The sequence below is a fragment of the Rhodamnia argentea genome, chromosome 11, assembly GCF_020921035.1.
Source record: "Rhodamnia argentea isolate NSW1041297 chromosome 11, ASM2092103v1, whole genome shotgun sequence".
Lineage (NCBI taxonomy): Eukaryota > Viridiplantae > Streptophyta > Magnoliopsida > Myrtales > Myrtaceae > Rhodamnia > Rhodamnia argentea.
Window position 1 is genome coordinate 14,353,267 of NC_063160.1, and position 26,212 is coordinate 14,379,478.

Genomic DNA, 26,212 nt, shown 5'->3' on the forward strand with positions numbered 1-26,212 from the left:
AGTGCATGTTGACCACCAAAGAAGCAGCAGACAGACAAAAAGACAGCGATCCTATCAATTTGAAGTGTGGGAAAATCACTTCCTCGAGATCGCAGCACATCAGACATCAAATGCCCAAAATTTGAAAGTTCATATAATGAATGTGGCTATAGCATCCTTGCCCCACTAAAAATTTCAAAGTTTCCTCCGATGGAAATGAAAAGAAGTAACAAAATTTGGAAAAGTCTTTGGGCTCCTCTAGTGAAACTCAAAACACTTGATCCTGACGATCCCGCGCAGCCTCAGACTAGCCGGGTGGTCGTGGACAAACACGAGGCGAGCCCGAGTGGGATTTTTGCTTACCGAACAGATTCGTGTATCTGGAATCAGACGCGCACGACACGACGGAGTTTGATCTGTACACCATCGCATTTGAAAATTCAACAGCGAGGGGGATCACTCGCCCATCTTCTAATCTCTTTTTGTTGACTTTATTGTCTAGGAATGTAAAAAGAAAGAGAGAGAGAGAGAGGCAAAATTGAAATATCTATCTTTAATCTGTCTGTCATTCGGATAAGGATATGGATATGATTAAACAAACGATTAGGGTAGCGATAACAGCTTGCCGCATATGGGAACATCGTTGTCCCTGGTCAGCGCCGTCTCTTTACAGCTTTCAATGGTCGTCTTGACTTGTTTGGCCGGTCGGAGACTTCGGATGTGTGTCCCTGACGAAGGTCTCATCACAGATTATTAAGGTATGGAGAGAGAGAAGGCATTCTTCGTGCGTGGCTTTGTGATGGCTACTAAAATAATAAGGAAATAAAGACGCCACATAAAACGAAACTTTCGTGTGCCGTTCAATTGAGTATCATAACCTTTTTTGCGACCTCGTTTAGGTGTTATAACCTTCAATCAATCACTTGAGTACCGTAACTTTTTAAGAAAAGGCCATGGGGAGATACCGTTTGTGATCCATGGATCTACGATCGGGAAACCGTATCTAAGCTCCGTAGCTGGTATGTGCTTTTTGGACGTTTTCAACTTAGCTAGCATTCACCCAAGTGCCTAAAATTCGACGTGATATGGCACTTGTGGTGGACATTTTTACGAATTTATGGCATTCAAATGATTGAAAAAAAAGTTACGGCACTAAAGAAATTAAAAAAAAAAACTATAATACTCAAGTGAGTATTGTACGAACGTCATAACATTTGTGATATCATTTTCCCAAAAATTAGACACTTTATATTGGTGGAGAATGACGAGAAGATAGGTTAAAAACGCATTGATTTTTTACTCTGATCGTGCCATTAATAATGCCACTAGAAAAATGTATGAACAGAAGATGGTAATGCTTTCATGGTATTAACATATATGTTGGGATTGTCCCACAGCGATTGTGGAAATGATTGTTGATCGGGTTATAAGTATGAGGGAAAATCTCTTTTTTTAAGATAGCTTTTGGGATGAGAGAGATCTAAGATCACTCAACATGACCAACAAGTCTCGGGAGAGATACGGGTTGTTGTTGCTCCGACCCAGAACACGATTTGCTACATCGGTTGTGGAAAGGACTGACGATCCGTTTATAAATGTGATCTAGCTTTTGGGATGAGAGATGTTCAAGACCACTGATTCATTTAGATCTATGTATGGCACTCACGTTTGAAAACTTCCATGACCTTGCTCTAATCTTTTCTAATCAAGATTTGTCCCTCGACCAATTTATCGACAATTAGCCCTCTGACCAGTATGGCACCTCAGGTCTTGCAACTTTCTCGGCCTAATGCGCCGAATCAATTCGCAGCAATTAATAAGAAGAAATTCAACTTTTTTTTTTTCAATGTTGGGTAACGATTTACTAACGTCAAGTAATGTGTAGGAGTGATGTTGTACATACCCGTATTATTATTAGTTTTCATTACTTAATTAATTATCCTCTTGCTATCTTCATCACTTAAGGAAAGAGCTGGGCAAACTTTATTGAAAATACATTGGGAATATTGTACAAAGAATCTTAAAACAATTGCACTTTTCCCAATTTAGTATTAAATCCTTTCATTTTTTGTCAATTGAATCTTATTTGCTGGAAATCTATGACGTAAACGCCTTTTGTCTTATGTGGTACGGCTGGCATCGACGTGGCGATTTTTAATAAAATCTTATTATTTGTTCGAATTTTTTATTTTCCTTTCTTTTTTTCTTCTCTATTTTTCTAGACAACCCTTGCTGGCCATTGAGAAACAACAAGAAAAAACAAAGGAAAAGAAGGGAAAAAAGAAAAAAATTTTAAAAAAAGTTGAGATTAATGTTATTAAAAATTGTTAGAGTAATTAAATATTAAATCACCATTTATCTAAAAACTTAAGTTTTTAGAATAGTTAGTAGTGATTTCAATTGAATTCAAATCTTTCTAAGCCTTTGTTTGCTTTCTTAGTGAAAATATTTCCATGCTCGGTACTAAGTAAAAAGATCGGACTAAGCGTGAGGGAGTGTTCCTACCAAATCTCACATGGTATCGTAGTATGAGGTCCTAAGTTTGAATCTATTAGCACCATCTATGCCGCGTAGAATCACCTACTGACGTGTTTTTAATCAATAGAGTACAATTGACAAAATCTGAAAATGTTTAGAATTGAATTGACAAACTTAAGCGATTGAGGACTTAATTGGCAAAAAAATACAATAGATTCAAAATCTTTTGGACAATTTTCCAAAATATATTATACCATAAAAATGAGGGACCCCATTTTTATATTTCTTTAATATTTCCCGATCACGTCATTGTACTCGTCATGACAGAACAACTAACAAGTTGTGTCCGGTTTGGATTGGTCAAATCGAGTTTTGAATCGACATTCTAAACAAATGATTTTTTTAAAATCAAAATAACATTCCATTCACTTCCTCCATCTAAATATTAGATAGAAATCATAAGAATAAAGTGATAGGTCACACGCTCAAAGAACACATCAATGACTTTTTCACACCAAAATTGATGGCCGATCACTGAATCTGTCTTTATTAATGAGCACATTGATAACTCGGTCTCATGCTATGACTATGCCTTTAGATGGTGTGAGCCTATATTTGGCGTCTTCAACATCATTACCAAGCAAAGTAAAAAGATTGAACGAGCATAGATCTAATACCCGTGAGAGGGAAACTTTTACGAAACTCCTCCCGATCTCTTCCGAATTGAACTTGTTCACCAATGTACCCGAGGAGCGAAATCCCAAAACATATAAGCAAAAAATCTCAAATTTAGATTAGATCGGGATAGAAATCCCCCCGAAATAGGAAAGAGAAGATTCTAGATTTAGAATAAATTAGAAGAGAAAAGCTCCTAGATGGGAAGAAAATTATAAAAGAAAATAGATAATCAAAATAACCTAAAAGGAAGGGGGAGGAGAGGGACATATCTAGTTCAAACTCTTTCCTCCATGGACATTCAAGAAGAAAGCCTTGTGAAGATTAAGGGAGAGGAGAGAACTAAGGCTGGCTGGGGAGAGGAGGAGGGGACAACGCTGCTTTTGCCTAAAGCTCTAAACAAATGATTGACTTGGTCCGACGTACAACTTCAACCATGCTTTTCAAACCGATGCTTCCATCATGGAATTAATCATAGGTGAATCTGGCTTTCGCCGTTAAATAGTAACCTGATTTAAGGTTTATCGGTAGCTCTTGAAGATGAAATAATACATTTCAAAATTAACATCACGGTCGTTGATCAAAAGATGCTTTAGATTAAGATTACAATAATCTCGATATAACCGACAAAACGACATTCGAGTGGTGAAATGATTGAGCTTGCCCCTTCGGAGATCGACGTCTTGATCTTCAATTTCTACTGGAAGTGGCCACCTGGTGCTTGGCCTTAAACAGAGATAATTCCTCACAAATTTCTTAGTTTGGACGTGAATGACCTCATTTTGATTGATCGTGAGAGATAAAATTAGTTTGTTTCGCAAAAGCTAGCACAAGGTATAACACGATTGCTCACAAAAAAAAAAAAAAACAGAAATGTAAATTCGAGCATAACTTCTCCTAATCATGTTTGGTGTGAGAAAAGGACCGACGATTTTAGTACATACATTGCTCTAAGGAAATTGAGAAGTGCCTCGATTTAATGAAAAAGTACACAGAATAAACTTGATTAAATTTAATCGAGTTTATTCTGCACCCTTTAGCATGAACATCTTATCTCACGGTACGGACAATGGCATTCTTGGAATTCGTGATCTCGTAGTTAGCAAGACGGTGTGATTCTCAAGTGAAAAGGAAATCATTTTTGCCGGGACCCGAATCTAGAAAACATGCCCCGATTAGAACATGTTCATCTTGATTCCTTTCGTCATCTCTTGGCTCATCGAAATAATCGAGCTTGGCATGTCTTAATTGCTCGTGGAAATTTCTAATAAAAGCCTAAATCTATTATATTAATAAACCTTATGATTTGATCAATTTAGTCTTAAATTTTTTAATAATTTGTCAATTCAGCCCTAAATTTTTTAATTACATTAATTAAGTCTTCAATCTTTTAAAGATTTGCCAATTTAATCGTTTCGATCAATTTCGACAGAAAATCACTACATGATGATCTAATCGAAGTGAGGACTTTTGCACCCTTTTTTTTTTTTTTTTCCCTTTTTTATTTATTTATTTTTTTTTTGCCCAAGCTTCCCACCGGTGATCGGTCTTGATGGGTGGCTATTGATGAGGGCTTGGCGAGGCCACCCCCGCCTTGCCGGCCTCGAGGGTGGCCTCACCCGCCCGGGGAGAGACCGGCCCTCGCATGTGATCGGTCTCGACTTGAGGCCGACCACTATATTTTTAATCAAACTCTTCTTCATAAGCTTTTATTTAAAAAATTAGCGACACTTTCAAACTCTCATTTGAAATTTTCTCGGCCAATCCTTATCCGCCTGAGCTCGGTTCCTGGGAAACTTCGACGACCATTTTGGGCCCTACCCGCGCACGTCAAATTTGCCAATTTAAGAAAGTCAGAACTCTCGGCAGTGGGGGGCCCATAAGCTGACGTGGCGATCGCCTATCCTACTCCCACGACGCCATGACATAACCAGAGTCTCTCCACACTGGAAAAAAATGCTTATACAGAACGGCAGCGCACAGCCGAAAACCCAAGAGAGCATCTTCTCTCTCTTTCTGCCACTTTCCTCTGCAACTGTTGAAATCTCTCTCTTCTTCTTCTCTCTCTCTATCGGTTTCTTTGATTCCTCCGTACTTTATAATCCGCCAGCGAAGTAGCTCAATCCAGCTGAATTACGGTTTCTCTCTGGCACTCCTCTGCGATCGGTTCATCTCTCTTCTGCCTATCTCGGTTGGGCTTGGATTTCGCGTCCGTTTCTCCGTTTTTCGGACCTCCGATGGCCGTGGAAGACGACGTCGAGAGCTGCGCGAGCAGGCCGGCGGACACGTCGGCGCAGACGCAGCCCCGGGATCAGAGGCAGAAGCTCGAGGCCTACAACGAAGTGCTCCGTCGCCTGCAGGCGTCGGATTGCGAGGAGGCTCATGTCGCCGGGTTCGACGATGAGCTCTGGCTCCACTTCAATCGCTTGCCTGCGCGGTACTGTACTGATGACCTCGATCCTGCACATTTTCGTCGTTTAGTGTGTGTGTTTTTTTTTTTTTTTTGGTGTGGTCATTTTGTGATTGTGTGTTGAGTTGTCGTTCCGTTCGTGCTGAGAGGGAGTGGTGGAATTGCGGATACTGTTCTTGGTCGGGGTTATCGAGTTGATTTTCTTGACGGGTTGACCGCCGGCAATAGGAATCCGATCGAAAGTCAAACATACAGAGAAAAAGTCGCACTGATTGGGTTGACCCTTTCCGCTTCTCTGTTTCTTAACCTTCTTGTTCAGCAGCGGGGAAAAAAAGTGATGGATTAAAGTCAAGCAGGTTACTAAGTACAGATGGAAAGATTGATTTCCTTGCGTTTTTTCTTAAATACCCTCTGTAATTAGACATTCAGAGGGCCTACACTTGTTTCGTGACAGATTGAATTTGATGGCTTCGTCCTGTTTGCTAGTAGCTACTTCTTTCAATTGACTCCCCGGACTCTGGTTCCATACTCTCTCTCTCTCTCTCTCATGCGCACGCGCAGGGATGCACGGACACCCTGTTTTGTGTAATGATCTTTCTTTTACTTGGCAGATATGCATTGGATGTGAATGTGGAGAGAGCAGATGATGTGCTCACGCATAAGAGACTACTCAAATTGGCTGAAGATCCAGCTAATCGGCCCGTGTTTGATATTCGACCTGTCCAAGTAAATGCTGACTTGATCTTAATACTTCTTCTTCTCTAGCATTCTTTTAATTTCCATTGGGTTGGATATTGGTAGTCTTAGTGTCCCGACACCAGGTAATTGTATGTCCATACTTGTCCCGGGAGAAGCATTAATTTGAAACCAAACCTTGAGGAAAGGAAACACTTTTACCACTCGGATAATCCCTAGGTTGATAAGAATGCTGCTCTATCCATGGCTATGATGGACTTTTTCACTGCTCGCCTATATTTCAAATTCTGATTTTGCAATGCTGGATGAATGCTTTGGAGCTACTCTCAAGCAAACAATGGAAAAAGCACTAATTCGTTAACGCCACGTTCCACGGAAAGAAAATGCAATGTCAGTAATTCTACTACTTTTTATGTCATCAGCAAATTCTTCACGAGTTTCAATTTTGAAGAAATGGTCTTCACTTGATTTGACTCAACTGGGTTTACTATACCTTTATGTTGTTGAAGATGCATTCATGATATTAACAAGTATCTGTGCTTTATGTTTGTACTTCCCTATTTACGGCACTATTAATGGCTTTAGATATTCCTAGAGTAAGGGGTGCTATAGAAAATTTGAGGTGAGAAGCTAATATATGATAAGTACACTCCAAAAAATTCTGCATTTATAGATCCATCTTGAGCAATTTCTCTTGCAATTTAGGTTTATCCCAATGTCAATGGGAACCACAATGAATCAGTTGATTCGGATTCTGCCATGGCTGATGATGCTCAAAGTAGTCTAAATCATTCTGGTAGAGCGGGGTATGTTTGGTCACATTATTCGTGGAGTTCTTCATCGTTGTGGATTTTCACCTCTAAACTGTCTGATCAGATGTCTCTTTTAACTCTTTCTTCTCTGTGTTCTCCTGTTTAGAATTCATCTACCACCTACATTTGGTTCATCGAGTAATCTCGAGGGACTCAACTTACAAGCAAATAGATACAACATTGAGGATGGAGACAGTGTAGTGAAGTCAGATGCACAACTTTCTAGGTAACCTGGACGGCACTTTCCATTATTGGTTTATTTGTCTTGTCTTACTTTGTAAATTTTTTCTATTACCAAATAAAACTCTGCTTCTAAAAGAACTGGGATGTTTTCCTTTTGAATGTTTCTCATATAAGGAATTAGATTTAATAACTTAAAGGGTTCTTGGAATACCCTCCTTCACATGATGTGTCGACTGTCAAGTCCCTTCTTATCTTGACTGGTTGCTATTGAGACATAGCTGTGAGATATACCTTTCTGTGTTTAATTGTCAATGATCTGATTTGATGCATATGCCAAATTCTTCCATTACACCTGATGCTGCATCTATTACTCTATTATGGGCTCAATTTGAGCGTCCTACATTTTAGCATGCTAGAAAGCACACATAAATTGTTCTAGAAAATCAAATACCGAAGGTGATTTGACTATGTTTGTCATGTCCACATGAGTTGGCTTGTCTATGCATGCTTGGTTTTTCCTCAAAATGCATACATGAGAGGATTGACCTACCCTCCCTCTACTCTGCTAGCATGGTTGCTCTCTATGCGCAATTTACTACTCCAAGTCATACAACAGGTGTTTTATGGTCTCGTTCATTTTTGTTCTGTCAGATTGAGATAATGTCAATGTTGTTATTGTTTTTTTGGGTAAAGATATCAATGTTGTTATTGTTGTTATGCAGCTTGTAGTCAGTTAGGTGAGCAATTCTCATCTCACTCATTTCGTGTGAATGTGTGTCTTGTAGGCCTATGCATGAAATTACTTTCGCAGCTCTTGACAAGCGAAAGCTATTAAGTGAGGTAATTGACCGATGATTCTACCTTGGTGGGTGCTGCATAGATATGTTCTTTCTTGTTGATCAATTTATATTTTTGTTAGTGCAAGAAATACAACCGAGGGTCTGCTCCACTCCATAATTGCTATTTGTAGGAACTAAACTTAAGCGGTTGAACTCAAAATAAATAACAAGAAACTGAAACTGGAGAAAGCAGTGTATATGATGTGAGTACATGATTCAGTAGCATTATCGTCTTTCTATTACTTTTATGCCACCATATTTATTAAAATGGAATCAAGACTCGAAAGTGCTTAGTGAGGTGATAGCTAACCACTGCCAATTGGGATATACATTTTTTATCTGCACGGGAAAATGATTTTTTGGGCTAATAATAATGTTAGTGTGAAATGATAACATATTTCCTGTGAAGAGTCTTTATGTCTAGCTACGTGTTCCTGCAATATCCTCTTTATAGGTACAATGGAAATCGAGTTAAAATTTTCGATGTTAGGAAGATGATCTTGATCTGACCAAATGGGAGTGCTTATCACTATGGACAAAGTGATAATTGATTGTCTTGAGAGAAAAGACTTTACCTTTTAGCATATTTCCTTTGAGCTGCAAATTGAATGAATTGCATGCGTAGGTATACACCGAACCTTTCTAGTTTTCAGTATCGTTCTGTAGTTTTTAGTTTTATTTGGGTCTCTTTGCTAAGTGCACTTACTTCTCTGCTTCATAAGAAACAAGCAATGTGTTTTAAGGGAAGATTTGTTTTGTTTGCCATAATATGGAAACTTGGAGAAAGGTTAATTAACAGGTAAACTTAGAAACAAAATTAAATAGTTACCTGTATGTGTTTCCATGTGTACATCATGAAGGTGACTGCTGTAGTTCTTTGAGTCTGGCTTTCTAAGGAGAGAAAATAAAGTATGGACTTACTGTTTCTCTTGTTTTCATCTTTCGCTTGTCATTTAGATGGTGAAATAGGGTTTAAAGATACGGTTGTTGAAGCTTAGCATGTTCGATGAACATGCAGAGTTCCTTCTCCATACATAGGAAAGAAATGGTTCTTTTCTTTCCTGCAAAGGGGAAGGCACAACATAAAGAGGCAGAAGTTAAAATCAAATTTGCTTCAATATGTCTCTTTTAAGCAGATGCATTGATTATGGTGTGATGCATAAAAATTAGATTTTCTATTGCATTAAGTAATTTAACATTTGAAAACAATGCGAGGCATGTACAGATCCTCATGTTGGATCTCTCTCTCTCTCTCTCTCTCTCTCTGTATATGTGCGTGCACGCATGTGCGTATGTACGCTTGTATCAAAATGATTAGTTTTAATTGGATCCAGCTCACTGCCTTGCTTGCTGAGATTGGACTTAACATCCAAGAAGCTCACGCCTTTTCAACTGCTGATGGGTTCTCTCTCGATGTCTTTGTAGTTGTTGGTTGGCACTCTGAGGTGTGTATTTATCATTATATGTAATTATATTTATCAATTTAACTTCAAGTTTTAGTTTGATATATGATGCTGGATCTCTCAAAATGTGCAAGAAGTTACTTGAAAGCATTCTCTCATGACTACCACGGACTGCATAGTACATCTTCTCAGCACGTAATTAGCATCCATTGACGCCAAAGTTATCATTTTTTCGGCATCTGTTGGAATTTCAGTCAGTCTCTATTCCTCTACTGTTGTGCAGTTGTCTCATAGAAGATGTCTTTGTTGCGTTTGATGGAGCGGTCCGTAGCTTGCCTCCTTGATTATCTAAGAACTGACCAATTATGCTCTTAATTGTCAGTTGCATTATTTTCTTTGCACTTCCATTACTATTTTTTTTCAGTAATTGTCGGTTGTCTTTGTCAATTAGGCCGAGGATTTAGTTGTTTTTTCCTCTGCTCATAGGCAGGACAGCTTGTTCTGTAGAATAATGTGCTTTTCTTTCTAGATGCCAATACCCATCGGTCTTTCTGAGTAGGAATTTTATTGGCATATCCTTTGCACCTTTCGCTGACCGGTGTATATTAAATCAAGAACTTACATCGTATTTCCGGGTCAGCAAATTTCCTGTCTTTATTTAGTAGGTTTTAATCCTTTTCACGACTGAAAAAAACTGTTTATTGTTTTGTGGCACTTCTCGCCATCTGGTGTAATATTACTTCTATCGTTCATTTCACATATATATGTTGTTGTCATTTATTTTTGGGAAATTTCAGGAAGAGGAACTTAGGAAAGAAGTGGAGAAAGGAATTCTAAAATTGAAGGTAATTATCTTTCTCTTGACTTGAGCGTTTTCATTTCTCTTTGGGATGTTTAGAGGTGGTTTTATGTGTTAAGTAGTTCATGTGATTCAATTACTGGCAGTCGTCCATCCCTATAGGTTCAATTAGTAAGCACTTGATGAGAACTGTAGAGCCACTAATTAATCATTCTTATGCCTGGAAGCTTTTTATTGTTATTTTTATTTTCTTTAAGTTGGTTGTGATTCCACTATTTCTATTTAGCATCAGAGCAAGATGTCCAGCGTTTGAATCTCTCAGGCCCCTCATTTCCTCTCCATTTATAATAAATTTCCACAAATTTCTCTCCGGCTTAATCTTGGCCTATATGTGAGGAGGATTGTCAGAGCATTTAAATATCTACATCTAACGGGTTAAGCTTTTAGATAAGTTGATAGTGGTTGTGTAGTTTATAGAAGAGCCAAGCATATAGACTATAGAGAAGGTTCTAGAAAGCCTTTCTTAAAATGAAAAGGAGAAAATGGGCGATTCTAATGGACTTGAGATTGCAATGATAATATGGAGTCTGATTGCCAACAACAATGGTCACAAGATTTTAACAAACCTCAAATCTTATTCTAATTAGATCTAGGCTCTAGCTACTTCCTGAAAACTGTTGCACATACACTGACTTATGGGCTCCCCATTTTTTGAGAGGAAACTGAAAGTTTGCAAGTTCTTGTTATTTGTTGTTGCTTGGTTTTAATATAAAGATGCCAACACTTCAGTCTTAGCAGAAGTTGTCCCTTTCTGGTCTCCATGACCCATTCCAATCTCCATCTCCACTTCTTCTGTTTGAGTTTCATATTATAATACTATTTGTGTGGTGCTGATTGGCTTGTACTTCTTCATCTTTGTTGGAATATATAAATATTAAACCACGCCTCTTCTATCAGCTTAAGCTTTTAGAGCAGTTGGCTGTAATCTTATAAAATCTTTCATGATATCAGAGCAGGAGGTCCTGAGTTCAAACCTTTTCAGGCCCCTATTTGCCTCCCCAAGTGAATATGTCCACGCCGAGTACTAGGCAAAAGACCAGACTAAGCGTGAGGGGGAGTGTTGGAATATATAAATATTAAACCACGCCTCTTCTATCAGCTTAAGCTTTTAGAGCAGTTGGTTGTGGTCCCATAAAATTTTTCAATCTTTAACTCATTAACTTGATCAATACAGATAAACCATTTTACCTTCTCAGCAGGAGCAGGTTTGGCCAAAACATCGTTCTATACCAGCCCCAGGCGAGCACAACCAAAATGAAACTGAATGTTTTCCAGAATGTGTTGAAATTCCCACAGATGGAACTGATGTATGGGAAATAGATCTGAGGCAGCTAGATACTGGAGTTAAAGTTGCTTCTGGATCATTTGGTGATTTGTAAGTTCTTTCCCCCGGGAGGCTTGTTTGAAATATGCTTGGGATGCACTTCTTTATGCTGTTTCACTTCTTCAGGTATAGAGGTACATATTGCGGTCAGGAAGTGGCTATCAAGATCCTAAAGCCTGGACGTGTCAACACTGCCATACTGAGAGACTTTGCTCAGGAAATTTATATAATGAGGTTTGTGTTGATATATTTCTTGTTACACTAGTGTTGTCTTTTGGTGTTGATCAACATACTTCTGAGGTTAGCCGGCTGCTTGAGACAGAGCATTTTGAGTTGACTTTCATCAACATGTTACATAGCTCTGAGGAATAGCATGCCCATTATGTTACTTCCTGGAGAAATATTTGTAAATTCACCTGCTTGTTCATACCTTTTTAAGTTCATCTAGGATGCAGCCCCATTGCCTATATGGTGAAGTTTGGATTTCATGAGACTCAAGAAGCCTTTCCTCAAACAGCAAGTAGACAATATTCACTCCTTGGTGCTAAAAGGATAGCTAGAAAGACATCTGGAAAGTCATCTCTCAGTCGCATGCTTTGAAAAATATATTAGTCTCACTAGAACTGTCAAACTAACAAGGAAAAAAGTTGTTGAGAGGTCCTTATTTTAACTTTACACTTTCTTGCAGAAAGTACAATGCCTGTACTTAAACTGATTTAAAATGATCCACCCTAGGATCATGTTGGATTTACCACAAATTCCAGCAGCTTTCGGTTACCTGTCCTTAGCCAGGAATCTTGTGTGAATTTACTAAAGAGTTCTGCATTATAAAGATCCCCTCTGCAGATTTCTTTTTAAGAATGCATGAATGCTTCCATTTTTTTGGAAATAGTCCCTTTGTTTTAAACTACCATTTCATATTTGGACTAATCCGAGCCAACATATTCCTGAAGTTCTTGTGTTTCAATGTTTTCCAGGAAAATCCGACACAAGAATGTTGTGCAATTTATAGGTGCATGTACCCGCACACCAAACCTATGCATTGTGACGGGTTAGTCTTCTGAGTGTTTTCTAAGCGAGTAGCTGTGATGTTGTTGATATTAGGATAGAATTTTGATCTGCATCAGACTCTAGGTATATGAAATGTTGCATGATAGGGTAAAATTTTCACGAAGACTAACTCTGGATTCGAATGAGATAGTATTGAGGATTTTTTCCTGCTTTATAAGGTTATTTAACGTTCTTGTAGAAATTCATAAACAGAAAGGTGCATATGTGATGTACATTTTTTTTTTTTTTAAAGTTTATTGCAATTTGTACTGGAAGATGGAGTTTTAGTCCTTTTAATTTAGCTGATATTTTTCGTCCTCAAATTTTTGGTTGCTTTGTCAGAATTCATGTCCAAAGGAAGTATATACGACTTTCTACATAAGCAGAATGGTGCGTTTAAGCTTCCTTCTCTACTTAAAGTGGCTGTTGATGTCTCCAAGGGGATGAACTATTTGCACCAGAACAATATAATTCACCGGGATTTGAAGACTGCCAATCTTCTGATGGACGAAAACGAGGTAATTATTTGCTGAGAAATTTATACTCCACTGCTTATCATGAGTGACCAATCAGAACAGGGAAACAAGATTTTGACGCTTTTGAAGAACTAAATTTAAAATTTCCTTCTCTGATGCATAATGTTTGTCATTCAATTATAAGTATTGAATCGGCATGGAGAAGCTGTAACCTTTTCATCATGTTATTAGTTTTCCCGTTGCTGTAGGTTCATCAAAATATGAAAGAAAGAAAACAAAAAGTTGTAATTAGATATAGCAATTTCAGATGAAATACAAGTTAAATAAGGGGCTGTAGAATGTAAGAGAAGGTGGAGCAAGTACTACTGTCTAAGTAGCTAATCAGGTTCAGGAGAACAAGGAAACATAGCACTCTTTTGGGTTAAGATACCAATGCACAAAGTTCATGTATCGCTAAGAATTAGTAGTCTGGAATCAAGAAGATATAACTTTGTTGTGATGATCTACTTCCCAAAGAGATTTGAGAGATTAAAACTTGCTGCTTTAAGGTTTCTCTCCTATTTCTTACAGGTGGTTAAAGTGGCAGATTTTGGGGTTGCCAGGGTGCAGGCTGAAACTGGAGTAATGACGGCTGAAACGGGAACATACCGCTGGATGGCCCCAGAGGTGCGTCTCTATCTGAAGATCAATGCCAATATTATTATCTGTAAGGCTATGCTGATCAGGGATAATATTGTGTTTCATGTACCTGCCGTGATCTTCTGCGTTGCCTTATCTGACCATGTTGGTGCATTGTAGATGCAAGTAATGAGAGCATTTGTTGTTTCTGAACATCTAGCCTTTTTACTACGGATGCTGTAGCTGCACTATCTTTTTGAAGCACTCCAAAGTACCAATTGTTGTATTCAGTCTCCCCTACGCTGCTCAACTCACTCTTATGGTCTATTCGAGTTGGTTATCATGGAGCTTCTAGTTGATTGTCGGCTTATATATGCTTACCATATTGGGGGATTTTCCCTTTTCCTTTTTTGGGGGTTCTGGGTTTCATTTTTTGCTTCAGCTAGTACTGTCTGTCACGAAATATTGCCCCACAAATCCATAGATGATAGTTAAGATATCTTCTGAGTCCTTTTCTTTAATCGGTTGGGCCAGTTGCAATTCATCGCAATTTTTCTATTGGTTAAGTAATACTCATTTTTTTCGACCACAAAAAAAAAGGCAGTACTCATTTTTCGTTTGACCCAAAAAAAAAAAAAATACTTCTCATTTTTCCATGATTACTGTAAACGGCCATTACTGATTTTGGCTTTGCTAAACGTAGGTAATTGAACACAGACAGTATGACCACAAAGCAGATATTTTTAGCTTTGGCATAGTATTGTGGGAGCTTCTGACTGGAGAAGTAAGTCCCTCTTCTTCCTCTTCCTCCTCCTCCTCTCCTTCTCCTCCTTCTCCTCCTCCCCCTTCTCCTTCTTGACGTTGTCTTCCTTCTATATAATGAATGCCATCGAAGTTGATTTATTTATGCAACTGAAATGCCAGCTTCCTTACACCTACTTGACCCCTCTTCAAGCAGCTATTGGAGTAGTACAAAAGGTTGGAATCGTCACTTTTGGTTTTTTATGCTTCATAATTCAGCTGTTCGTTTTATTTTTAGAAATGACAATTTGTCTTGAATGGACATATTTCTAGGGTCTCCGTCCTTCCATTCCGAAGGGCACTATCCCAGAACTTGCAGAACTACTTCAAAGATGCTGGCAGCAAGACCCCAAGAGAAGGCCCAACTTCTCCGAAATCTTGGAGATCCTTCAGCAGATAGCAAAGGAGGTAACCCATTGCTTGTAAGTAATTCTTCGTTCCTTGCAAGTAGATTAACGATATGCATTATTTGATTCAGGTTGGAGAGGAAGGGGAAGATAAGCGTAAGGACAAATCGTCGGGCGGATTCTTTTCGGCATTCAAAAGGAGCCATCATTGAGGTTGAAACTCTAGAGTCTGTATACATTCTACCATCTAATGGTATAGCATGATGCTTATGACAACAGGGTAGCTGCATTTTGTACAGAATTTGCCTGCGTGATTAACTAAAGTCGTTGCGATTGTTTGCCTCTTCTTTTGGGAGCTTAAGTAATTGCCATATTCTTTTATACCCCCCAAAAAACAAGAGGAAGGAAATGGGAAATAGCTCCTTTTGTCCTCAAAATTTACCTCGTCTTGTGCTTCATCCTTAGAAGTAGAATCTGTTCGGACGTATTTCGGTCGTCCAGCCTCATTTTAGGCAACTATTGGGCATGTTTCTTGCTTCTGATACATACCAGCTGTGTAGTTAGCAAATTTAGGGGAACTTCCTTGCACTGTTTCAGTCGAGGAAGTTTGCTAACATGGCCTGTATTTGTCCAACGTGGGGCTTCGAGGACAAATTTAAATCGATCGAATACTTCAGGGACTGTTGAGCGAAAGAAGAGCTCCCTTCTACATTTAGAATGTGGAACTTTAAGCTCTTAGGAGCTAAAGTGCAAAAATATGTGAGTTTAGGGATGCTATTGCTCTTCTGCTTCCAGAAGAAGAAAAAGAGGTACAATATCCATTTGCTTATGTGTTCTCATTCTGCCGTTTGTATTCCTTTCCTGATTCCTCTGCTGTCGTTTGTCAATTTCCTGATGTATGATTGAACTACGTTGTTCTGATTAGAAATGCTGTTAACCTGTTTATCTCAATCTGAATCTTATTCGAAGGTTGCTTTTAGTGTTTGAGTGTTCACGTATATTTGGTATTAAACATCTAATGTCTTTGAAATTATGTAACTTTTCTAGTCAGTCCTTAAGAATTTGAAGTAATTTTTCGTTGCAAACCTATTTTTCCTATTTCAAGTTCGCCTAATTTTTGCTTGATTTGAGTCACATGCGAACAATGGTCGTCGAATGTGAAGAAGAGTATGCATTCAAGACTTCGTCCAGTTTAAACATGATAAGCAAGGCCTGATCAAGCTCAATCTCTATCAAGCTGGCTTGAGTCAAGTATCGTTCGTAAAGTTACTAACTGATCGAAAGGTATTAGCCGAATTTTAAGTTATGAAGTTGAGTTGACCCGACTCTGCTATCATACTTTCCTACCGGCATATCTAGGCCGAATCTGCAGAATCGGGATGACTTTAGCACATGCTGATGAACATGCTTAGACTCCTGTTAACAAGCTATCCATCCTCGGGAGAAAATGTGGGTCAGTGAATCAGAATTACTACAAATATGCATCAACACGATCAAACAACTATTCAGAAAAAAGAAGCCTCTTCTGTGAACAAGCTATCCATCCTTTGGTAAAAAATGTTGGTCAGGAATCGGAATTACGGAACATGAACATCAACATGATCAAACAACTATTCAGCAAAAAAAGTTACTCACTGTCGTGCCTTTCGAAACAAATGTGAAAATAGACATCAGTTAGTATCAGGGCTGGCTGACAAAACGCTAATGCGGAATTGGACCAAAAAAGAAAAAAAAACGCTAATGCGGAAACCTCTGCATTATTCGCAATGTCAGACAGCATCTTAGCATGATCCTCTGTTACAGCAATTGTCCCATATCCTGAGTAATTGCCATATTGTTCATTCATCGGTACAGATTCCGAGAAGCTGCCGCGTGCGAACCCGGACCTGCAACCGCACCAGCGCGTGCATGCACCGCAGAGCTATTTGTGCCTGGCTCCTCACGTACGTGCCCCGAGCCAACGCTTGCAGCTTCACGAGGCTCCTCAGCGCTCTGGATGCCCGTCTCGCCTATTGTTCCATGACCGGTTATATAGCAATAGGCGAGAACAAAGCTGAGGAAGAATAATTCAAATTGAAGAACAAGCAGACATAATTAGAGTCACACATACAAGATGGCCCCGGAAGTAAGATTGGATCTTGATGGCCGCGAGCTCCTCTTCCGTGAAATGTCGCCGCAACCGTACTGGCATTGATGCAACGGGTTGATATAGTAGGATGGCTTGTTGGTCCAGCAAGTTGCTGCTGACCCGATCCGCTATTAATGCCTCTTCTATAGGACCGTGGTCGCTATCGCTATGGGTGAGGGCGCCCCCATGAGATGATCCGCCGAACTTCTTGCGGATTAGCTTGAACCACTTCTGCGATAACCCCATCTCTCTCTCTCTCTCTCTCTCGATCTCAATCAGTCTCTCTGTGTTCAACCTTGGACCTCTGTTTATGTTCTTCGAGTACAAATACCGGAAGAGGAAAAAGAAAAAGCAGTGACAAAGGAGGAGGTTGGTGTTAACTGTTAAGAGGGTATGAATGATAGATGTGCGCACCATGTTTTGCTTTAGTGGCAAGTCTGAAGATGGTTGGTTCAGTCAGTAGTTGGCAAACAACAACTCCCTCTTCAAGCCCGACAACGTGGCCGGATGATTTCCTATGTCACATGTTATGTGGGTTTGAAGCAACATCAAGAAAAGGGTATTCCAACCCAGATCCCAAAATTTTCTTTATTGTTTTCCGCGAGATTTTGGTGAATATATTTTGACTTATGATTGTCGAAAAGAGAATTGTAAACTGCACTTCATTGTTGAATTTGGAAGAATTCATGAAGGGACACTTACATGAACTTCCACAGAAATAAAAAGGTTCTGACGACTCGCGATTCTCGCGCATGTTTCCCGGTTAAAGCGATACGACTGCATGTTTCCTGGTTAAAGTCATATGAGCACGCCCATAATTCTAGCTTAAACTCTGTCTTAATTACTCTGAAATCCAGCTGGTCATACAGAGAGAGACAGAGAGAGATGATATTAACACTGTAAAGGGCTCTCTGTTGAAGACTAGCACAACAACCATTTATACGAGTCTCTTGTGATCCAAGAGTTATTTCCTATATAATGTGAACTGAAGTTTACATTATTCATTGCACATGGTTATGAGTGTGCTTCGATGTCGGAATCACCGATATCTCTAGCGCATAGAAGACATGCGTCATGTCTTCTGCTGTCGAGGAGATATAAGCTGACGCAGAGCCTACTCTGCTTCTTGGCCGGCGAAATCCAATCGTGCTCTCGCCTCGTCCCTGAGAAGAGTGCGGGCGCATTCACGGGTTTGTGGGGAGTCCATTTTTTGTCCAAGCGGTGTAGCCACCGGCTATGTCTGTAACGGTGCTAAAACCCTGCAAAGCACAGACGAGTTCCAGATAAACTCGGATTATTTTGCACAGCGCGCGTACCACAACACAGTCAGAAAATCGAAAGCCCGATCTGTAGAGTGAGCGACGGTCAATCTGTCTTCCCAATGTTCAACCCAGATATGCATATTGCTCAGCAGCTAACCAGAATCAACTAATTTGCCTGTGGGTGTCATCAGTTCGTTGCAGTAACTATTGAGTGATCTGGCTAATGCTAGGAATCGCCAACATTGAACTCAAGTTCTTCCTTAAATCGCCGAACGTTCACTCGTTGCTCAAGCAACCCTAGTCATGGCAATAGCAGAATTCGTCTGAACCATTACTCTAAAACATTCAAGACAGATGATTAGCTTACTGCAGCAAGTAGATCTTTCGCGGCCATCATTGATCGCTTCCCACTCTGGCATCCCTGTAAAGAATCACAGATTGAATCTCTCAAACAGGGTCCAGAAAACAAAATACCACAGCTAGAAAGAAAAACAAGGATCCCAATCCTGAGAGTCATCAAGAATGACTACAAATTACAATCAAGTCCGGTGATGTACAATGATAATTTCGGCATCCTTTCTAAAATGCGTCGAGACTTGCTTGCTAAAGCTCGCGTTCTTTGTCATCCCTGCAGGATTAAGCAGAAACCATGATAAACTGAGTTAGGAATCCTCAAATTCAGGAATAAGAAGATCCATGGTCAGTAATTCTGCAGAAACTGCTGAAAAATTCAAGTAGTCCGCGTGATCAACTAGTAATAGCCGGTCACGAAAGTGTCTTGAATGCAACTCAGCTTCTTATAAGCAAATAAAATTGGAAACCTGATCCGACTCTGTACATGTAAGGGATGTTAATGGCTCCAGATGCATGACCGGCGCTGAATTCTTCAGGAGTCCTAAAGTACACAGTGACAATTCCGGAATAAGCAAACCCCTTTTATGATTAACATGTTTAACCAAACAGTACATAAAATTTGTAGGTTTGTACAGTGAATGAAAGCTAAATTTGACTAAAGAAGATTTTACTCGTACGGGCACACACCTGACATCTAAATAGTGGTGTCCGGCTTGAAGAAGCTCGTGCGCTACCCGCACCGGCACCGAAGCCGGAATCCCATCTCCTTCCAAGCCACTTCTGAAGGTTGCCTTGGGACTGAATCGACGAAATTCGACAAGATGATTAACAATATAACCGATTCACACGCGCACACATAATCAATCAATCTTAATCTGAAAGGCACACTTTAACGAATGTGAAATGATTCATTAACCAAATAAACAGATCGAGATGAATAGCCACTGTAATAATTTGCATCCCCTTGGGTGTGGACCGATAGAATGACGAAAACCCAAGAACTGGAAACTATTACGCCAGGCACAAGAATGAATAAACATCACATAGAAAAACTCTGACTAGTAATAGAATCAGCTCAAGAGAGCATGATGAACTCAAAACCCCATAAAAAGTTCTGATGAGAAGCACAAGTGGTATCGAAACCAATCCTATTCTTGTGGCGGCATACCTAGCGGTGTTTGAACTCGGTGGATTGAAGCCATCTATCCGACTCGACCGATTCCTGGCCGAAACCGACACCGAGGTACATCTGCAAGCAAAGCAGAATAAACCAGGACAGCATAATCATACACACGAGGGCGCGAAGAAAAGCTGGTAAAGGGATCGATAGGACGAAAACGGAGATACCTTGCGCCCAGTTTTTCCGGGAAAACGAACGGAGGGAACGAGATGGTGGTAGTGAAACAGGAAGGCAGAGAAGGAGCAAACGAGGTCGCTTTCATGTTTTGTGTTTCGTGGACTATATTTCCAGCTTTATCCTTTCTCTTTGGGTCTTGTGGGGCATCGGCAACGTTTTGTAGTTGAACGAGTACTACGTAATTTGCTCGTGATCCGATGGTTGCACTCGGTTCATGTGGTTATGGATAGACATGGTGACATGGTGGCATGGGCAGCCAAATCTTCTTGTTCTTTTCTCACGAACAACAACGCAATTAAAGACAGTGCCATGTGGAGATATTCCCTCTCCTAACCCCTAAAGTTCACCTGCCCCTGTGGGTCTTAACTCGACTTACATGTTCGATGCTCGAAACTCGACTCATGGCTCAATCGAGTAGCGACGTTTCTGCTCGAGCTTGAGCCAAACAGGAAATTGGGGTACTAGAGTTTGTTTCATCTTAATATTGGAATGTGGTTCATACTACTTATCAATAGGAAGGCACGGGATTCGGCTCCCCGGTGAGCTGCGGGATCCGGAGACAGTTTCCGGGCTGCAAGAAGGCTTTAGTTTAGATCTGTAAGTTTGAGTTTAGGCTCAGAAATAGTTATTAAGTGGCCTGTATAAAACATCTTTCTCTTATAATTGAAGGTTGTAATAGAGACATGGAGAGACGTTAATTATAGTAGAATCACTTGCTGGCTTTTTTAAAGGGTGAATTAGGACAACCTCATGTCTCGTCTTTACCCTTTATTTTGTTGTGTTTTGTTTACCTAATCCTAACATTCCACTACAAAAAAACACGGATTTAGCCACGAAAAATTTGCCACGGAAAAAATTCGTTGCTAATTTCCGATGAAAATAGTGACAAAATGAATATTCGTCGCTATTTGCGACGAAATAAGCGACGAAAAAATTCGTCACTCATTAGTGACGAATATAGTGATGAAAAATAATTCGTCGCTAATTTGCGACGAAAATTCCCACGAAAAATTTTTCGTGGCTAATTAGAGACGAAAATAGTGACGAAAAATTTTTCGTGGCTAATTAGTGACGAAAATAGCCACGAAAAATATTTCGTGGCTAATTAGCAACGAAAATATCCACAAAAATTTTTTTGTGGCTAATTAGCGACGAAAACAGCCATGAAATTATTATTCGTCGCTATCTCCTTTGCGACGAAAATGGGTTTCGTCGCCAATTAGCAACGAACGTCTTTTTTCGTCACAAATTCTTTTATTAAAAGTTAGCGACGAAAATCTACGTTTGTCGCTAATTAGCGACGAAAATAAACGTTCGTCCCTAATTAGCGACGAACTTTTGTTTTTGTCGCAAAATTAGCACTATGAATAAAAAAATAAAGAAAATATTAAAATTAGCGATGAATCATTATTTTCGTCGCTAATTTAGCGACGAAATGTATTATTCGTCGCTAATATGAAGGAAATAAAAAAAAAGAAAATGTTCAATTTATTCAATTTGCGACGAAAAACAGTGTTTGTCGCTAAATTTGCGATGAAATAATACATTTCGTCGCAAATTTATTTGATTTATTTTGGAAATTAGTGACGAAATTAGAATTCGTCGCAAATTTTGCGACGAATTTCAGCTTTCGTCGCAGTTTTAGTGTTTCGAAGCTGTTCACGAGGCCCAGTCAAATCCGTGTCAATCAAGAGATGATCCTCGGGAAAAGATATTCAAATAACTTAACTTCTTCGGGAGCCTCTCTTCTCTATATAACATAGCTTCCCCCAGCTCCGATTGATTCATCTCTCTCTCTCTCTCTCTTTTGCAATTTCTTCAAGGAAAACTTCAGACCTCAACGATGAAACGCAAGTTTTCTAGCTTCTGCAAGGACGCGAGCGCGATTGCTGTCTTCAATCCTTTGCCTCGCGTTCCGGCTTCAAGGAGCGCCTCCGTCTCTCCTTTGCTTCCGAATGCTTCGGCTTCTCTTGTTCCTCTCTTTCCCGCTCCCTCCGACGGGGATCATCATGTCACTTCTCCTGCTCCTCCTACTTCACTTCAAACTCGAAACATTTGGGTTTACGAAACCGCGCTTCTCAATCACCGCCACCTCACCACTACCCTCTCCTGGTACACGACACCCACCGGTTGCCACCAACTTCTTGTTGGTCTTCACGTCATTGGCGGCGATGACCCATTGTCTCTCTGCAAGTACAATGTTTGCATAAACCCCAGCGTCCCTGAGCAGAACAGAGGCCAAGAACTCACCAAGTACGAGAGCTCCCAAATAGCAGTGGTCTGGGATTTCTCCCGCGTTAAGTATGACACGGGACTGGAACCCGTCAACGGGTTCTTCCTTCTGGTCCTGGTGGACTCACAAGCAGCTTTCCTTCTTGGGGACGTCCCAGAACTGTGTTCCACAGTCTTCCAAGCGCTCGGTTTCGCTCTTGTATCGCGAGCAGAGTGTGCGTTGTCCTGCAAAAACGGAAGGCTCCATGGCATCGAGGCTAAATAAAAAAGAATAATTTCGTCATGGCCTGCAGCCCCCACCTCCAGCTGCACCGTCGCCGCGCCATTCCATCATCCCGTGAGCCCCACGAGCCCGCCGAGCTCGCCCCGCCAGCCTCGCAAGCCGCTAGACCCGCGATGCTTTGCCCTCCTCCTCTGTTCCACTGCTGCTCTACCAGCCTCCAGCTGACCACCGACGCCACCACCTGCCGCCTCCTTCAATCACCATCGGCCTCGTCGTCATCCCTCCAGCCGTCTGCCCTGAGCCCGAGCCCAAGCCCTCGACCTCCATCTCCATCTCTCGGTCTCTCTCCCTCTCTTTGTCCCTGCACCCCGACTACCCTCTTGCTCTGCTCCTCCTCTGCCCGCGACGCCTCTTGCTCCAGCTGAGACCCACCCTCTCCGCCACCGTCCAGCTCGCCAGCCCCGTTGCCATCCACCTCAGCCCGGGGACTCCCTCGACCCACTGCGACCCAAGACTCCCTCACCCCCTCCGCCACTGAATAAAAAGAACACTACAAAAAAAACATGCTTTTTGCGACAAACATTTGCAACGAATAAAAATTCGTAGCAAATTTGTGATGATTTTGCGATGAATCAAATTTGTGACGAATAAAAATTCGTAGCAAATTTTGCCATGAAAAATTTGGTAAAATTCGTCGCTAATTGGGTTTTGTGATGAATTTTGCCACGAAAAAAAATTCGTGGCTAATTTGGCGTCGCAAAATTTAATGACGAAAAATTATTTTTTCATCGCTAAATTTAGCGACGAACAGAAAATTCGTCACTAAATTCGTCGCTAAATTTAGTGACGACATTTTTTTTGTGGCTAATTAGCGACGAATAAGTTTCGTCGCTAATTTGCCACGGAGAGTAATTAGTCACAAAATTCGTGGCTAATTTGCTACGAAAATTATTCGTCGCTAATTAGCCACGGATAAATGGTCGTCGCAAAATTCGTCGCTAATTAGCGACGAACTTTAATTTTTCGTCGCTAAATTTTGCGACGCCGAATTGGTGACGAATATTTTTTCGTCGCTAATTTTAGTCGCAAATCAGTTTAGCGACGAATTTTGGTCAATTTTTCGTGGCAAAATCCGTGGCTAAATCCTTGTTTTTTTGTAGTGTTCAATTTAAATGAAGAACACCTCAAGCTTAATAAGCTAAGGATATTTTTCTTGCATTTTCTGGAGTGTGGACGTATTGGTGTAATATGACTAGCAATCAAATATTTTCACGGGTAAAAGGGAAAAAAGTTCTATCGGGCCTGATCAGCTGGCACGCCTATCGTGCTGAGCAGTCGCGAGCTCGAGCTCAAGCTCGTCTCAACAAGATATTCTGAGTGACTCGAGTTTGATTCAAATCAGGCGGGTCGATTGCGAATAATTATCGAGCCCAAATAAGAATTATTTTAGTGTGTTAATGGGAAATGAATCAAATGATTGATGAAGTGCCTTTTCTAAATCACCTGAAATGGATAAGTTTCAATTGAAGGTTTGCCACCGCCACGGCTGACCTGAGTCAGATAGACACGCAGAGTCTGGGCTTATCGCGTTTCTCCCTGTGGATATGGAAACCAGACATTGGTTCTGCATAATCTAATCCCTGATCGGAGGTTTGTCACTCTTGTTTTTGCCATGGGATCGGCGAGATTACCCGCTAAAAATTATCAAAGATCATCTCAAAGGAGTTGACCACGAATCTTATTTGTGTTCAAACGGGCTTAAGAGGGTGTTTTATCATTTGCCACCCGAAGTAACAACACAGGGAAAATGTCAATTTGGTTCGGAGCGAAGAGAGAAGATGAGAGCTCATCGCTGCGCGGTCGTTCCTCATGCGCTGGCCCAGGCCAACTGGCTGAAGTTCATCAGCGCCACGAAGGTCGGGCCCCCGGTGAAAAGGGTGATGGCAGCTTTCTGGGCCACGTACTCGGTCAGGTGGAACATGTCCCAGAACAAGTGATCGCTGCGGTTCGGGCACAGGTTGGGGATGTCGTTGGTGAAGCACGGCTTCTCCGCATTCAGCGTCCCGCGCCCACAGCACGCTTCTTCTATGTTGTCAATGCCTAATCGCACATAAGATTGAGGATTAATCACATCAGAAAAAACTGGTTAATCAAAACACAAGAAGAAGAAGAAGAAGAAAGAATGAGAAGAATTTGGTTAAAAATTGGATAGTCATTGTATGCTCACCAACGGCAAGATGATCGTCCATGAGGGTAGAGGTCATGGTATATGCGTCTCCAAGCGAGTAGACCATGCCTTGGAGCTGTGAGCTCAGATTCTGCAACAAAGCCGAGATCATCGAATGGAAGGACCGCGCATAATTGTTCAGCTCCGCAAAACAGCCCGACCTGTTTGCCTTCAAGTTCTGGAGCCGCGCATAGGGGCAGCACCCGATCGGAGGGACGCTCACGATCCCGAATTTCCAAGCTCCCAAGTCATACAAAGCCTAGCATTCCCGTTCCGTGAAATATGCAAAAGCCATCAGAGAGAAATTAAGACCAGTTTGACATAAGCAGTTGAGCAAAAATTAAATGACTATCTCCTGCTTCGTAACCCCTAAACTTATTCCAAACATCTCTCAAATTAAGTTTCAAGATTCGCAGGAGGTCGGTCTAGGCTTTTCTCGGACAAGGAGAAATTGGCCTCAACAGTAGCAGTATCAAGTCGACGTCTACAGTCAGTTGGGCTGTGTAGTTAGACTGAAGCGCAGCCATCAGCTCAGGCTGGGACACGGTGGTCTCATTGTAATCGTGGTGATCGAAGATGTCGTTGCTTCCGACGCTCATGAAGAAGAGCGACTTAGCAAAGAACTCAGCGCTTGCATGATGACCCGGCTGCAGTGTGATAACGGCCTGAACCACTTCAAATAGTGCCACTTGTTGCTCCATCGACACCACGTAACCCTGTACGTTAGGAAGATCCATAGTTTAATTCTCTGACTACTCGGAACATAGGATTTATCTAAGTACGAGAAAGCTCCCCGTTGATGCTTGACTCGGGCTCGACTCACTCGAGTATGATGATTAACATGAATCTGTGATTTAGCTACTCGAGCTCAGCTTTAATTGATCGAAACTAAGATTTTGTATAGCAGAGCACACATTACACGCAGCTTTGAGTACGTGGACCGCTTTATCTAGTCCAGCTCCAGCTATAAAACTTCAAGTTTGAATGTTGAACTTTTCAGACAAGTCGAGCTCTCCGGTAATGAGCTATGAGGCTCGACTCGGCTCGGTTATGCTGCTTACATGGGGAAGAAATTAAAGGACATGGAAGAGCTTAGAAGATGGGGTAGAAGAAATCAACATGACTTTACATAGGCTTGAAATCCAGTTGTGTTGAGAATTCCAGCGCCGCCCTAGGCAAAGTTAACACCTTGAAGTAGATTGGCTTGGAAGGTCGAACTGTCTTGGAGAAGAGCCAGAAAAGGTGGTGGACTTTGCTGGTAACCCAACAGCTTCACTAGCAACATGAACTCACAATTATGAATTCGGGACGATTGCATGGTTAAATTCAAATGGGAAAAGGATTCCTAGTCGAGTTACACTACAAAAAAACACGGATTTAGCCACGAAAAATTTGTGATGGAAAAAATTCGTTGCTATTTGCGACGAAAATAGTGACGAAAAAATTAGTCGCTAATTAGCAACGAATATAGCCACGAAA

The 26,212-nt window shown here is 40.8% G+C and overlaps 4 protein-coding genes across 7 annotated transcripts; 1 reads left to right on the forward strand and 3 right to left on the reverse strand.

The window, feature by feature from the left end:
- The first annotated feature begins 5,138 nt into the window (after positions 1-5,138).
- Positions 5,139-15,381, forward strand: LOC115736271 (serine/threonine-protein kinase STY17-like). Of its 3 annotated transcripts, none has more exons than XM_030667877.2 (16): positions 5,139-5,569; positions 6,154-6,268; positions 6,944-7,044; positions 7,157-7,276; positions 8,019-8,073; positions 9,407-9,517; positions 10,273-10,320; positions 11,531-11,709; positions 11,785-11,892; positions 12,636-12,709; positions 13,051-13,226; positions 13,755-13,850; positions 14,506-14,586; positions 14,727-14,780; positions 14,877-15,011; positions 15,082-15,381. In XM_030667877.2, the coding sequence occupies exons 1-16, from the start codon at positions 5,370-5,372 to the stop codon at positions 15,160-15,162; spliced, it is 1,734 nt and encodes a 577-aa protein (XP_030523737.1). In that variant the 5' UTR covers positions 5,139-5,369; the 3' UTR covers positions 15,163-15,381. The 3 variants fall into 3 exon arrangements, 2 of the variants coding, with proteins under 2 accessions (XP_030523737.1, XP_030523738.1); XM_030667878.2 differs by having other exon boundaries at positions 11,534-11,709; XR_004014878.2 differs by lacking the exon at positions 15,082-15,381 and having other exon boundaries at positions 13,755-13,890; positions 14,877-14,890.
- Positions 15,382-16,413: 1,032 nt separating this feature from the next.
- Positions 16,414-17,471, reverse strand: LOC115736433 (protein IQ-DOMAIN 27). 2 transcript variants are annotated; one of them, XM_030668150.2, is made up of 3 exons: positions 17,061-17,471; positions 16,699-16,959; positions 16,414-16,662 (listed from the first exon to the last, which is right to left on the reverse strand). In XM_030668150.2, exons 1-2 carry the CDS (start codon positions 17,322-17,324, stop codon positions 16,789-16,791), a joined length of 435 nt encoding a protein of 144 aa, XP_030524010.1. In that variant the 5' UTR covers positions 17,325-17,471; the 3' UTR covers positions 16,414-16,662; positions 16,699-16,788. The 2 variants fall into 2 exon arrangements, with proteins under 2 accessions (XP_030524010.1, XP_048128614.1); XM_048272657.1 differs by having other exon boundaries at positions 16,414-16,645; positions 16,682-16,959.
- Positions 17,472-17,969: 498 nt separating this feature from the next.
- Positions 17,970-20,218, reverse strand: LOC115736390 (rhodanese-like domain-containing protein 15, chloroplastic). Its single transcript, XM_030668083.2, has 7 exons — positions 20,042-20,218; positions 19,863-19,943; positions 19,382-19,492; positions 19,162-19,235; positions 18,898-18,968; positions 18,708-18,761; positions 17,970-18,337 (listed from the first exon to the last, which is right to left on the reverse strand). The coding sequence occupies exons 1-7, from the start codon at positions 20,134-20,136 to the stop codon at positions 18,263-18,265; spliced, it is 561 nt and encodes a 186-aa protein (XP_030523943.1). The 5' UTR covers positions 20,137-20,218; the 3' UTR covers positions 17,970-18,262.
- A 4,155-nt stretch (positions 20,219-24,373) lies between these two features.
- Positions 24,374-25,470, reverse strand: LOC115736456 (GDSL esterase/lipase At1g33811-like). The gene is made up of 3 exons (XM_030668173.1): positions 25,222-25,470; positions 24,734-24,992; positions 24,374-24,606 (listed from the first exon to the last, which is right to left on the reverse strand). Exons 1-3 carry the CDS (start codon positions 25,468-25,470, stop codon positions 24,374-24,376), a joined length of 741 nt encoding a protein of 246 aa, XP_030524033.1.
- Between the last annotated feature and the right edge of the window lie 742 nt (positions 25,471-26,212).